The sequence below is a fragment of the Carettochelys insculpta genome, chromosome 1, assembly GCF_033958435.1.
Source record: "Carettochelys insculpta isolate YL-2023 chromosome 1, ASM3395843v1, whole genome shotgun sequence".
NCBI lineage: Eukaryota > Metazoa > Chordata > Testudines > Carettochelyidae > Carettochelys > Carettochelys insculpta.
The window spans coordinates 303515702-303530193 of NC_134137.1; the positions used below are offsets into that span (position 1 = coordinate 303515702).

The 14492-nt window shown below is 39.1% G+C and overlaps 1 protein-coding gene across 2 annotated transcripts in view; it reads left to right on the forward strand.

Annotated features, from left to right (window-relative positions):
• Window positions 1-14492, forward strand: part of LIN7A (lin-7 homolog A, crumbs cell polarity complex component) — a 99582-nt gene that overhangs the window by 48113 nt on the left and 36977 nt on the right. For both annotated transcript variants that reach the window (XM_075012284.1, XM_075012277.1), the window contains exon 2: window positions 695-813. In XM_075012284.1, the coding sequence (XP_074868385.1) occupies window positions 695-813 (119 nt within the window). The remainder of the gene's footprint in view (window positions 1-694; window positions 814-14492) is intronic.

Genomic DNA, 14492 nt, shown 5'->3' on the forward strand with positions numbered 1-14492 from the left:
TCACCTTATTCCGATCAGCGTCCTAATGCTAATGAGGTGCTGAATATTCAATTCAGCACCTCATTAGTAATCTAAATGGCCATTAGCATGGCTGTTTCGAAGATTTGTGCCCGTGTAGACACACCCTAGATAAGCCACCTTCTACCAACAGGCAAAGACAGTCTTGAATAAAATATTAGTGTATAGTTCCAGTGAAAATAAATGCTTTCCTTATCCATAATCATAACCCATGCACTATTTTAACTCAGACTCTTTGAAAGCATGCCTCTGTTTTTCCTTGGTGCTGTTCTTACTAATGCAGAATAAAGCAGTTAGGTATTACTGTTTTAAGCATACTGTCATACAGTGTATTATCTGCTTGTACTGGTATCCATGTGTTTTTTTTTTTTAAGAAAGGAGTACTTGTAAATTGATAAATATTCATGTAATGTCAGTACTGGAGGATTCAGATTTTTGAACAGCAGTGCCTGCACATATATTAGTTGAAGGAAATGTGTACATATCAAGTGGTTTATCTGCAGAAATTAATTTTATCTTGTCTCTTAAAGAACTATAAACACACAAACAAATTAAGCATTGATAAAGCTGATTATGTATTGAAAACATGGATCATCATCACGGTACCACTTACTAATCATTCTTACATGTTACATCTCTGCTTTTCTGAACTTTATTCCTGTTTTTACCAATTCAGATGTGGCAAGAGCAATTGAATTGCTGGAGAAACTACAAGAGTCTGGAGAAGTACCAGTACACAAGCTACAGTCCCTAAAGAAAGTGCTGCAGAGTGAGTTTTGTACAGCTATCAGAGAGGTATGGAAATTTTAGACCTTTCTTAGCATAGTCTTATTCTTATAAATGTTGAGGAAGCAAGAACACCTTGTACGCCACAGCAAGAACTGTGATTTGAAGTCATGATGCCCCCAGAGGCACTGTGGACTTAATTTAAAATCCATTGATGCTAAGGGGGCCCTTTCAGCTGACTCAGTGGAACATTGGATCAGGCCTGTAGAAAGCACTGAGTATGTGCTCTTGGAGTTGGCAAATTGACAGTGCTGAGGCCTGGGATCATTGTTCTTCCATTTGTGCAAAAAGGCCCCCCCTCCCAGGCACTCTCCAGCAGTCTGATAAACTGTGGCTTTTCCCCACACCAGTCCATAGAGGGGGAAGGAGCTCCAGGTGCTGTCATCTCTCCTGGCTCTCTAACATCACACATACGCAGCTACGATGTCTCTAAATCAGTGAAATATGTTTGGGGGTCACACTAGTAAGACCATAGATCGGGCAGTTTCAGAAATTTTTGTTTTATGGGATCTCTACCTTTTTGGAACCCTCTTTTGTAAACAGACAAGGGTGATGTGAACCAAATTTCATAGCTGTAAATGATAATGCTTTTGCAATTTCTTGGACAGAAGATTCAAATAAAGCTAATCAGTTCCATTGGATTCCAACATATTTGAGATTATTTCTCTACTAAACATTATGGCTATGGCTACACTAGAGAGTTTTGTCAACAAAACTGGTGGAGTATCCACACTTAAAGTGTGTTTTGTTGACAGCATGTGGACAAAAGTCAGCACTTTCGCCAGCAACCTTCTGCGTCTCCCAGATGAGGAAGAGTGCCTTTTTTGACAGATTCGGTTGACAAAAAAGCTGTGTGGATGCTCTGGGGGGCCTTCTGTCAACAGACAGAGCTACCGGTTCACCAGACAGCCCTGCTTGCTGATCTTCCAGTCCACCATTCTGTAGAGAGAGGGCTGAGCAGCCTGGCCACTCTCTGTTGACAGAGAGGATTAAGCTTTCAATCCACTTTAGTGTGTGGCCGCACACTGTTGGGAGAGATTTTCCATCAAAATATCTGTCAACAGAAATGTCTGTCAACAGATGTTTCCAGTGTAAACATAGCTTGTTTGTAGGCCAGGCCGATGTGGCAGGAAGTATTCTTATAGCGACAACGGTTTACAACTTGCAACTGGCAAGCTTCTTACTTCTCCTTTTGCTTATCTATTTAATGCCTAACAGTAATCCCCCTTCAGCAAAATCAATTGGAGTTCTATCATTTACTTCAATGGTAGCAGGACTGAACTCTTCGATATGGAGGCAGAAGAAGTGCTTTGATAGTGATTTTTTTTTCTTTTTTTTCATGAATGGCTAGAAGGAAGAGAAAAGGGAAGGTTCATTAGTTTATCTGCAAGGTGCAGCACATCCTTATGTTTCAGAACATACTCTGCATTGCAAGAAACAGAGAGTGGTTCCCACTTAAATAGCCCACAGTTTCAAAGATTTTGAAGGGTAATACTGTTCCAAGACCATAAATAACAGCACTGTCTATTCTAAGATGCTGATATGCAGGCTAGTTTTTTCATTTAACCAGCTAAATGTTTCCTCAGTTGACAGCAGGAAGCACTGAAGATTTATGTTTTTCTTTATAGCACAGCTTGGCACTCAAGTTGTGAAGGGGAGCTTTGCTCTCTTTACAAAACCAGTCAAATGCTAGCACATTTATATATAACCGCAGAAAATATTCCTGAGAGCAGCAAACATGTAGCTTTTTGAAACAGGTAAGGGAGCATAGGAAGGTGGCAAATGGGCTAGACTGTAATGCACTTTCAGTTCAGTGAACTAAAATACCTAAGTAGAACACAACAGGATCATCTATAATGGCATAGAAGGTGTTTTAGAGGCTATTGTGTTAAGTCACCCTGTACTAAACTGATTTTTCTTTTACTGTTTTATGCTAGTAACTGGGGCTATGTCTATACTAGAGTGTTTTGTTCACTGACAAAACCCACAGTGCGTCCAGATTCCCAAACCGTTCTTTCGACAGTAAGTCAGCAGAATGCAGCACTTTTGTCTGCGGCTGTATCCCACTACCCACAAGGAATAACATGATCTCTGTTGACAGAAAGCTAGTCTGGATGTTCTGGGGGGCCCTCTGTCGATAGACAGGGTTTTCGGGACACCAGGCAGCCGTATCTGCTGTGCTTCCAGATGGCATTTTTTTTGCCAATAGAGCATCCTGGCAGTCCGGTCACTCTGTGTCAACTAGCAGATCACTCTTGTGATCTGCTTGGCTGTGGATCTGTAGACTGAAGTTTTGTCAGAAGATGTCTTCCGACTAAAGCTTCTGTTGACAAATCCCTGTAATCTAGACATAGCTTAAGACTGACTCTAAAGAAAGTGGTTAGGTCAATAACAGCTGTCATGAAGAATAATTTTTTTTTCTTTTTTAATTATCTTTGCTTAAAAAAGGAAATTCAGGTAAAATTAGCTTTTTTATTCATGTAAATCCTGACTTTCTAGTGAAAACTTTCAAGTATAATAAATTAACACAAATCTATTAATCTTTTAAACGTGGAGGTAGTAGGATATTTTATAAAACTCTCTTTTCAGTTGCTTATATTGTGCCAAATTACTAGTTTGTGCTAAAGTTTTCCATTCTGGGTATCTGTGTCAGGCTGAAGGTTTACAGAAGGTTTCACCAGAAATGTTTCCTTCATTTCTGCAAATGATACGGGGGAAAAACCTGTTTTGCTCATGCTAACAAAGTCTAACCATTTTCCTGAGAAACTCTAGCATCTTCATATATTTGAACTTGAATTCCTTGAAATTTATCAGAGAGAATTGCCTTTTTGTCAGGTACGTGTTTTTCCTGTTTCCATGAGGGGAAAAAAAATGCCCAAATTTGGCCACTTTACAAGCCCTTGAAAAATCTCAGGTCAACAGGGCTCAGCAGAGACTTGTTAGAATTTGACAGCTACATTCCATGAAGCACTACACCCACATGCTTGATGATGGGACTGCAGAGGCAAGGCAGGACCTCCCCTGCAGTTGCTTCTGCCAGTTGCTGGGGACTACTGTGGACTCAGGACCAGGACAACCTTGTCAAATTGTATCAGATTTGCCAAGTTGTTTCAGGAAAATAAAGTAAATAATCTGGGGGAAATAAAAACAAAATTTTCTTTTGACATTTTTAAACACAGTATTTCAGTTTTGATTCAAAGTAATGTTTTAATTTAGTTCAATTTAATGAAAAAATAAGATGTTTAAGAAAGCTCAGGAAAAAATTCAGTTTTTTTTTTTATTTGGGTGACAGAAAAAATATATTTAGTTTCACATGATTTTCTTTTAACTTCAGTTCACCAAAAATTATAACTTTGTCAGTGAAACTGTTTGGGGGAGAGGGTGAAATGTATAGTGAACCAAAAAATCAGCCTTTTGCAAGACTTTACTGGCAGTAAGCCTCAGACAGAAGGTGTTAGAATACATTGTTGAATGAAGAGAATGAAAAAATAAGCAGCAAAAGATGTGGCACATTGCCTTTTGGTGAAAGATAATAGAAATAACAATACATATCAGCAAACCCTCATTTCTCCTGGAATGTTAGGTTGCCCATTAAGAAGCTGTATAGTAAAAGGATCTGAAAATGAAACTTTTGTTCACGTATTGGCTAAATAACTATGTATAATAAGTGTCAGTGCCCCATTACCACCACACCAAATAACTGAACGTAGGATAATAAAATTCATCACTCTGGGACCAGTTTTCTGTGGAAATGTTTTATTTAAAAGAAAATTTGATTGACAAGGTCCTCTATCAAAGAAATGGCTGAATTTATTACATTAATTAATCTCATGCATAATTGAATTGAGAAAGCTATAAAGTCTACCCATTTTATAAACCAACAAAGCTAAAATATGCATTGTCCTACTGTCTTTCAGTGTCTTTCAACACTCCTGCCTAAATAGGTGGCCATCATCTGATGCTGTTTTTTGCAAGACTGCATAGACTTGTGTCGACAAAACCTCTGCTGACAGAGTGCATCTACACACAAAAGGAGACCGACAGAGCAATCCGCTCGGTCGACAGAGAGCAGCCAGACTGCCCTTCCTTCTGTCAACAGAATGGCTGAAAAGAAGCTCTGCAAACATGGCTGCCCAGTGAACCAGCAGCCCTGTCTCTCGACAGAAGTGTCTACAGTGCACTTCTGTTGACAGAACTCTTTTAACAGAAGTGTTATTCCTCAAATTTTCGAGGGATAACTCCATTGAGACAAATGCAGAGTTGTGTCAAGATTCTGTTGACAGAAGACTTTATTTGTGTAGATGCTCCCTGAGTTATGTTGACAGAAGGCCCCTTTTGTTGTCAAAACTCTCTCGTGTAGACACAACCTGTATGGGATTATCTGGTGGAACAGTATTTTGAGGAACGACCAGTATAAAGACTTTTTTTATTTAAAGTATGCTTTTTATCTGTGGATTGGAATACTTTCTGGAGAAAATATCATAAAACTAGTGAAGTGCTAAGTTGAAGTCAGTGGCAAAACTCCTAGTGTCTTTAATGGGGCCAGGATTCCCCCTCCTCTCCCACTAGTGCTTTTGAAATACTTTTGGTTTAACTTTATATATTATCAAAACTTGGGTTCATTACCAGGATGTTAGGTGAGAGTTGAGTGAGAAATGTTTATCGCCACCTTCCCAAGGTGTTAAACAAGCCCATATTCTGTCACTATTCCTGGATATGGCATGTGAGCGTGATTTTGCTTCATTAATAATGGATGATAATTTCTATGTCTTAGTGAATTTAAACACTAGAATCCCAACACTGCTGTATGTCAATATATTATTCTATGGTCTTTTTCTGCAGATTGCTAATAATGCCTTAATAAAATTTAATTTTCATACTTCATACACCTTGTCAACCTTAGGTAGAAGCACTAAGGTTTGGTAGGTGGTGTAAGTTGGGTGCAGTGTTGTTGAGCAGCAAAGAATTTCCAAGGAGCTGGCTGGGTCTCTTCACCTATTTATCTCATTTCTAGCTTTCAGGATTTGGAATTCTCACATTTGGAATCTGTTTTTAGAAAGCTGTATACACAATGCAGTGTTATGGGGTATAGACTCAACTCACACTTCTTCCATATTAACTTTCTTATAAGAATGCTCTTTACAGTATTTAGAAATTTAAAGTGAAATCATCAGGCCCTCGCAGGTTCTTCTGTGTTTCAAGGATTCCAAGATCAACTTTTGCGTGGTTTACTAGTATAATATTATCTCTCTCTCTCTCACTGCCAGCCCCAGATTCTTAAAGTTAAGTTGCACACTTTCTGCCCACTGAATCTCTCAGACTACCAATTTAAAATAAAAGATTCTGCAGGCCAAATTCTATGGTCTGTAACAGCTGATCACCCCCAATGTTCAGAGTCTGTTCCACGTTACATGGGTGTAACTGCTTTTTATCCCCCTTAGTCACTGAAGGAAGAAATTTAATTAACACTTTTGTAGCTGGTAAATGAGCAGAGATAGAATCTTATTCTCTCCCTGTAACCCTACAGAACCAAGTGTGTACAAATGTACTCAAAGTCACAAAAATATTACTTTGAATACACACAGAGAGAAGACCCGATAGATGAAGATGATAGAATTTTCAGGATGGAACTGTCTTTCAACTTCAGTATGAAAACCCAAATTTAAACTCCAGTTCTGTCCTCTCTACCCAGGCAAATTAAGATACTGCACTACTCAACACAAGTAAAAGTAGAAGAGTTTGACCATTAGTCAACTGATGGCTAATGAGGCTACTCGTGAATATGGCACACAAGATTTATCACTTACATTATATGTTAAAATATACCAAATAAAATTATAGACTAGACATAGTCTCAGAACATGTTGTTAATTTAGCAGGAGAAGTTTTACAACACTAAAAAGGGAATTGTCCCAGATACAGTATGCAACTGTGCAGAACGTAATTTTATGAAGTGTTGTTTTAGCCGTGTTGGTCGCAGGATAATAGTGAATCAAGGTGGGGTGAGGTAATATCTTTTATTAAACCATCTTCTGCTAATGAGAGACACAAGCTTTTGAGCTTACACAGAGCTCTTACTAAAGAAGTGCTCTGTAAATGCAGAAGCTTGAGTCTTACCAGGAAAAACTGGTCTAATAAAAGATATTAATTCATCCACATTGTTCCCCAGAACATAATTGACTTCTAAAACATGTATAAACGAGGTTTTATATCTCTTAAATAAGCCTCTGTGGTTGCAAAATTCTTTGTGAAGTTCTGTTCTTGGCAGGTCATGTTGTAATTTCAGTTCATATGTTTAACAGGTAAAGAGAGGGCAAATGTGACAGTTTTAAAACTGTTAATGTAGTATTTGTTCCAAACAAAGAGCTGTTGGAAGCAGTATAAAGCTAGACTTAGGGCCAAGTTCAGAGATTTTTTGACATACTTAGACTAGAGTTATATTTGCACCTTTGTGTTAAAAGTTCTTTTTATTGGATGTTAACTCTACAATTTAATATTTGGTTTTGGAATATTGGATCAGGTCCTGGCTATAGTCTCAGTTAAATTAGTAAAATCCTCCGGATTTGTGTAAAATTGCACCAATTTAAAATTACACTATCCTGTTCCCATTAGAATCCATAACAACAACGCCGTGGATGTCAGTGAGTACAGAATCAGTCTTCTAGTGAGAATTGAATCTTGCCCTTTAACCTCTCTAGCTTTTTTTTATGTATCTCATAATGATAAGAGCTATAAAGAGTGAAACTCAGAGGTGTCTGATCTTATTTATGTATATAGTTCTATATATGGGGAGCATGGTACTTTTTAGACAAAAGGCGCTTGGTATCAAGATTTTCAATAAAACACTATGCAGAAATAAGTGATAAAAGAGAGATTGAACCTCTTTAGTCTGGTACTCTCTCGTCTGGGAGCATCTGTGGTCTAGCATGATTTTAGTTAGCCAGATAACCACTTATGGATGTGGCCAAGTTTCCCAAGGTCCCATAAAGTTTGTTTACAGCCACCAGCCCTGGCTCTTAGTGTCCTATGCTGTTATTTAGTTGCAATTTACCTGTAAGTGTCTTCTAAGGGCCCATAGTTACAGAGAGGCAGATGTGTTAGTCTGTATCTTCACAAAACAAAACAAAAACGCAGTCACGTAGCATTTTAAAGACTAACAAAATTATTTATTAGGTGATCAGCTTTGGTGGGACAGACCTGCTTCATATCTGGAAGTTTCTAGTCTGTCCCATGAAAGCTTCACCTAATAAATTATTTTTTTAGTCTTTAAAGTGCTATAGGACTGCTTTTTCATTTTCTAAGGGCTCAGTAAGCAGTGGAGATGTTGTTAATGCTGCTAAACAATATCGATCTCTGTGGTCTTCAGATTCTCTTGTTCTGCACCCAGGAGGTCAGACTAGAGAGGTTCAACCTGAAGCAGTAATTCTACCAACACATCATATTTGTCCCTCCAGGAAATGTCATTACTTAATTATGTTCAGTGGTGACTTTGGAATAATTAAACATTAGTGCTAGTAGGCTCTTCAGTGAGTTTTGTCTTCCCTTCTTTGGTCAAAAGGGTTATGTCTGTGATGAGGAATTTTGAGTATTTATTGGGACATGTTGAGAAATTAGAACAAGGAGTGACTGGTCGTAGGTCACTGAACAACCTATCTGTCCCCCCTTTCCAACTATAGTGTTTCAGGCATTTAGAAAGTTCAGAAACTAGAATAATTGGAGGCTGAAATAAGCAGAGATCATGTTTCTTGTATAAATTCAGTCTTTTCTTGTATTTCTTTTCCTGTAGTTCCCAGGAATATTAACTGGAAATTATACCAAATGACAAACAAAGTATGGCAATGAAGGAAAGAATACTTTCATGTTGCCATCTTACTAACATAGGTGATATATCCCTACTTCGTTGAGTGAAAGCACTGGATTGCCCCAGTGAAGTTTTGGAATGATTATTTTGTCACTAGGCAGATGGCTCTCATTGGCTACGTCTACACGTGCAGCCAACATCGAAATAGTCTATTTCGATGAATAACGTCTACACGTCCTCCAGGGCCAGCAACGTCGATGTTCAACTTCGACGTTGCTCAGCCCAACATCGAAATAGGCTCAGCGAGGGAACGTCTACACGTCAAAGTAGCACACATCAAAATAGGGATGCCAGGCACAGCTGCAGACAGGGTCACAGGGCGGACTCAACAGCAAGCCGCTCCCTTAAAGGGCCCCTCCCAGACACAGTTGCACTAAACAACACAAGATCCACAGAGCCGACAACTGGTTGCAGACCCTGTGCCTGCAGCATAGATCCCCAGCTGCCGCAGAAGCAGCCAGAAGCCCTGGGCTAAGGGCTGCTGCCCACGGTGACCATAGAGCCCCGCAGGGGCTGGAGAGACAGCATCTCTCAACCCCCCCAGCTGATGGCCGCCATGGAGGACCCAGCAATTTCGACGTTGCGGGACGCGGATCGTCTACACAGTCCCTACTTCGACGTTGAACGTCGAAGTAGGGCGCTATTCCTATCTCATGAGGTTAGCGACTTCGACGTCTCGCCGCCTAACGTCGAAGTTAACTTCGAAATAGCGCCCGACGCGTGTAGACGCGACGGGCGCTATTTCGAAGTTGGTGCCGCTACTTCGAAGTAGCGTGCACCTGTAGACGCAGCTATTAATGGCAATGATACCTGAACATACAAGGCAGACCAAGCACTATATGGAGACATTCTCATGTCTCTGTGCCCATGATTTCACTAGAGGAGATTTAAAACAGCTGCCATTGTCACTTTTTTTTGAAAGCAGCTTAGAGCTAAATGCATTGATATCACAGATGTAATATTGCAGAATCTGGGCCATGAAATACCATTGATCTTTACAGAGTACTTCTCCTGGGCTTCAGTGGTGAGTTCTGATTGCAGCCATTGAGAAATATGATTAAAGATCAATTGCTGAGGATGGCTGCTGGCTATGTAACTACATGCAGTTGTGCTTGACTTGCTAAGCGGTGCCCCAGAAAAAAAATCAACATTCCAAAAATAGCCTACAAAGACCCAACAGTCAAATAATGCTTTGTTTCTCTCATGTCACTGTTTGGCTAGGTTGCTGCTGCATAATTGTTAGAATTCTAATAACTATTCTAATTTGATTTGGCTAATTTTGTACAGAGCTTTCTGCAGCTACTTATTTCATGGAAGATTGTTCTAATGTACCATTGGGTACGCAAATCAGCAACCTATTTGCTTTCCGTACATTATCATTTTTGTTTAGTGTCATACTATCATATTTGATTATATAAAACTCTGGAGGCTAACAATAGCCTTGACTGTAGTTCGTCTCAAACTTATGGCTTAATTATCAGAGAAGTCTGCAGCCAGGTGAACAGGTAAGAAAAATATTTATTCTGGCAGTCTGCTGGAGTGGACCAGTGCAGTTTTCCTGCATACCTGCATTCCGCCTTGTTACAGCCCCCAGAGAGTCCCTGTTCCCACCCACCAAATTCTTATAGGAAATTCTTGGGACGTGTCTTTCGATCTGTACTTTTGGGTTACTCCCTCAGAGAGGGACAAAGCTTGCCTTTATCTGTTTACCTCTATGAATCCCATGTTGTCTGTTTGCTTCCCACCTGCGTAAATATAGAAACAAATAGCCTCCCTTCCCTTCCAGCCAGGTAGAAGCAGCGCTTGGAATGCACTCAGATAATAGGATGACACACGCAGCTTTAGCCAGCTGCTGGTTTTTGGTGAGGCACTGAGAAAGCTGTTTAGGTTTAATGTAGTGCTGCTGTGGTCTGTGGCCCATACAGACTCACTGATAAAATGAAGGGTGTGTGTATGTTATTGAAGGTTCAGATATTCCTCCAAACCAGAACATGCAATGAGCTGAGAAATGTGGTAACTCAGCTATGGTCTGTGGATAAGTGGTGTACTGGGAGCTGGTTAACCACATGGTGTTGCTCCCTTTCTCATTTCCAGCTGCTGTAATTGCAGTAAAAGCAGCTAAAGAAACACTGAGGCCAGAATTTTCCAAAAAGCCACGGATTTTTGAGTGCCCAACTTGAAACATCTGTGGAGCTGCTGAATAGCAACAGCACCCATGGAAAGTGCTCACTGCTTCTTGAAGTCTGTCTCAGGAACAAGGAAATAAGTAAAATAACCTAATAGGCATTTTCAGTGTCTAATTTCTATTCTACTTATTAGAATGTAAATCAGGTTCAGTTCACTAATCTGGCTTTTTCAGAAATCACATTGCAGGAAGGAAGGAAGGGCGTGTAGAAACACTGTGCCCTAGAAGCAGTACCAGGAGCATTCTGACTGACTCATCAAATATGTGTCAGAGCACACACTGTGGAAGACATGACAGCAGGCTCACTATGTGCATCTGTTATGCTCTTGTGGTCAGCACAGAAGGGAGTGAGACCAGGGCCCCTCTTCATCCTACACCCTTGGGGTCATTCACTGTGGCTTTCAGCACAAGATAGTCACAGTCCTCACATGGCAGGAATTCAAGAACCAAGACTGCATGAAGCCCTTGCACAAAAGCCCAAAATGTAAGATGTGCTTTGTCCCAGTCCTCCCCACACATTCCAGCGTACACAAAAATTAGTTCTGAAAGCAGAGCAAGATGCTTATCCAACCAGGTCTGTTTCAGCTGCTAGTTTTGTAGAGTATATGTAATTGTAACTGCAGCAAGAGTTGTAAAGGCAGATGGAAAAGGATACTAGCAGTTAAAGAGAGATTGACATGAAAACCAAAATGTAGCACCTGATGGTATTGATAAAAATTAATGGACAGTTCATCAGATATCTTGAAGTCCAAGATAAGTACTAATATGACACCATCACTGTAGTATCCAAATATCTGTCAAATACTAACGAAAACCCAGAAAACAACATCTTCTGGAACAAAACAAATTTTAAGCTGTAATTGGAACATCTAGAAAATGTGGCATCCTAACTTCAAGCTTTTCCCCTTATATTGTTTAAATTTCAGTTATTTTTGGAGGGTATTTCAACCCCAAATCAGGGGGTTTTTTTCATTGCCTAAGGATGATTTAATAACATATCAAGATTAACAACATTTTTCATTTTGGTAAATCTGACCTAATTTCTTTTTTTCTGTCCCCACTGAAAGAAATGTTTTAATAAAATATGTTCATATTACAAATGTTAGCTTTTACATTTTCCTGTATTCCTCTCTTACATTCTGTAATTAAAACTGTCATATCTCCTTAGGAAGGTAAATGAAGTTTAGTTCATTTACAGGTTTGGTTTTTTTAATGAGTTATCCTCTGTGATGCATAAGGCAGAATGACAGTGTTGCTGCATGGTAGGGGATTATTCTGACAGCTGTGATGATGATGCAGATGTTTGTCTCTGAGGGCAGCTGCTAACAGATTTTCTGATGCAAACACAAAAGTACTTTCAGACTAATGAAAGATTACCACACCAAAATGTTTAAAATGCTTGCAACCCAAATGACCACCTTCTACTTATTTGATCACATACAAATAGCTGCTTCTTGAAGTCCCAGCTAATAAAAAATACAGCTTTTCTATGTTTCCATAGTTCAGTTGCTACAGGAAATTATTTCTTTAATACAGGATTTTTTTTGTATTTCTTGTGAACTCATAATACATCACAAATATCTCACAGTACATTTTTCGACTGCTTATTGTGCTCATATGTTTTGTCTGTTTTACAAAGAGGCCTTTGGTCAATGTGCTTTAGACTACAAAATTTAAATTAATTTTCATCTTACACAATTTATGTACTTCTGTGTGCATAAAATTATTATGCACGCACCACACAGATGCACAGAAGATCTCACTGTTTAATTCTTGTTCCATCCAGAATTGTTTGACCATACATTGCATGTTATGCAATCGTAACACCTGTCCTGCATTTACTCAAATAGGGAATTGTTGTTGTGGAAAAGGAGCATCTAAATTCTAAGTCCACTGACATCACAAAGTTCCAAGAAGACAGGATATGCAACATGATGTTTTAGGATGGCCATGGATTTGTTAGCAGCAGAGATTCTCAAAGTTTTCCACCATGGGAATCAGCATTTAGAGAATCTGCCTCATGGAGCATTCTCTTTCCTATTCTGAGCCTTGCAAAATATTTCCCATTCCAGTTCTCAGCTCTAAAACATCTACGTGGCAAGTATCATTCCGGGAAGGTAATTAGGAAAATTATGTCTGGATAGCTAAACTTTCACACTATTTCATCGTTTGAAAGCAATAGGAGGTGGAGCTAGAACCATGTGACCTACAATTCTGCATACTGGTGGTTTATGGACCATTGTTTTTCAACCAGTGTGTTATAGTATCATAGGTATAACAGATGTGGAAAATATATTATCATTCTTTTATTATCCAGTACTTAGCTCTCCTGAGCCTGTTTGCCTCATGAGATCATGTAATATTAGCACACAAGAAGAACAGAAATATGTGAAATTGCAAGTGGTGGTCATAGAAGACACAACAGATAGCCCATCTGTGTCAAGTGTTTCACTTGAACTGACGTAGTACAGCTTTTCCTAACTAGCAGGGTGGAGGTGCCAGACTATAGTAATCTTATGGCAGGATGAAGGAACAGCAAGGAGAGAAATGCCATTGGTTCAACCCACATATTTACACTCACAGTTGTGTTTGGCGTCGTATAAGTTTCCTACCTTTCTTTTTCTTAAAACAAAAATAAATTCTTATACCCGACTTGCTGACTTTATAGATTAGTCTCTTATTTAGGTTTTGGCATGGATTCCTTAATTTTTCCATGTGATCTAAAATAGCTACATAAATATTGGTAATTGGCAGAGATAATCTTGTATGCTTATTGAGTCGGTGACTTCCATAAAGGATTTTTTTTGTCTTGAATAAGTTCTTTAACAGATGCTGTTATGTTTGCATATTTACTGCCACTCTTGTATAAGTGCACAATTTTTTTTGGGTGTAGGTCTGTAGAAAAGCTTTTAATAAGATATGCAGAGTAACATGTATACATGACGTTAATCTTGAAGGCCTATCTTGGAGATGTTTTTTCATTCACCTCAATCGAGAGAAGGAACATAACTGAACAGTATATTACACAAATACTTTTAGTCTTGAGAACTACCAAAATATTAAAAAGATGCCGTAAAAGTGTTTCGGCTGTGGAATCAACTCAAAGCGTGCCTAGAAAGTAGATGGACACCAAAGAAAAGTGTATAGAATACTGTTGTGTGGCTCAACTTAAGTCTCCTGGTCTATCAGCTATTTTTGTGGCACAAAAGAATGGGCAAAAACTTCACAACTGACTGCTTCATTTTTGTCCTCTGACTCAACTCCTGATGCTTTCAGCATCTGAAACTCTTCCCTCTCACTGTCTAGCATGACCCTGTCCTTCCCTCATTAAAACACACTTTTTTCAAAAGTCCTAAAATTCCTTGGAGTTCCTGTCAATGAAATATTTAAAGTTAGTCTTCTAAACTGTAAGCCAGATCCTGGCAGCAATGAAAGAGGTGCTACAGCTGACTGTTCATTCACTTTGCTTTTGTTGCATTCTGTCCCCCATCCTTCATTTCTATGTTTCTGTTAAATTTGTGTAAAGAGCATGGAGCAAGGATCTTGTGTTTCTGTTTATAAAGCATCTAACATGATTTGGATAGTATGGAAATAAATAATAACCCACTACTAGTCATCAAATACACTCATATTTACAGAGGT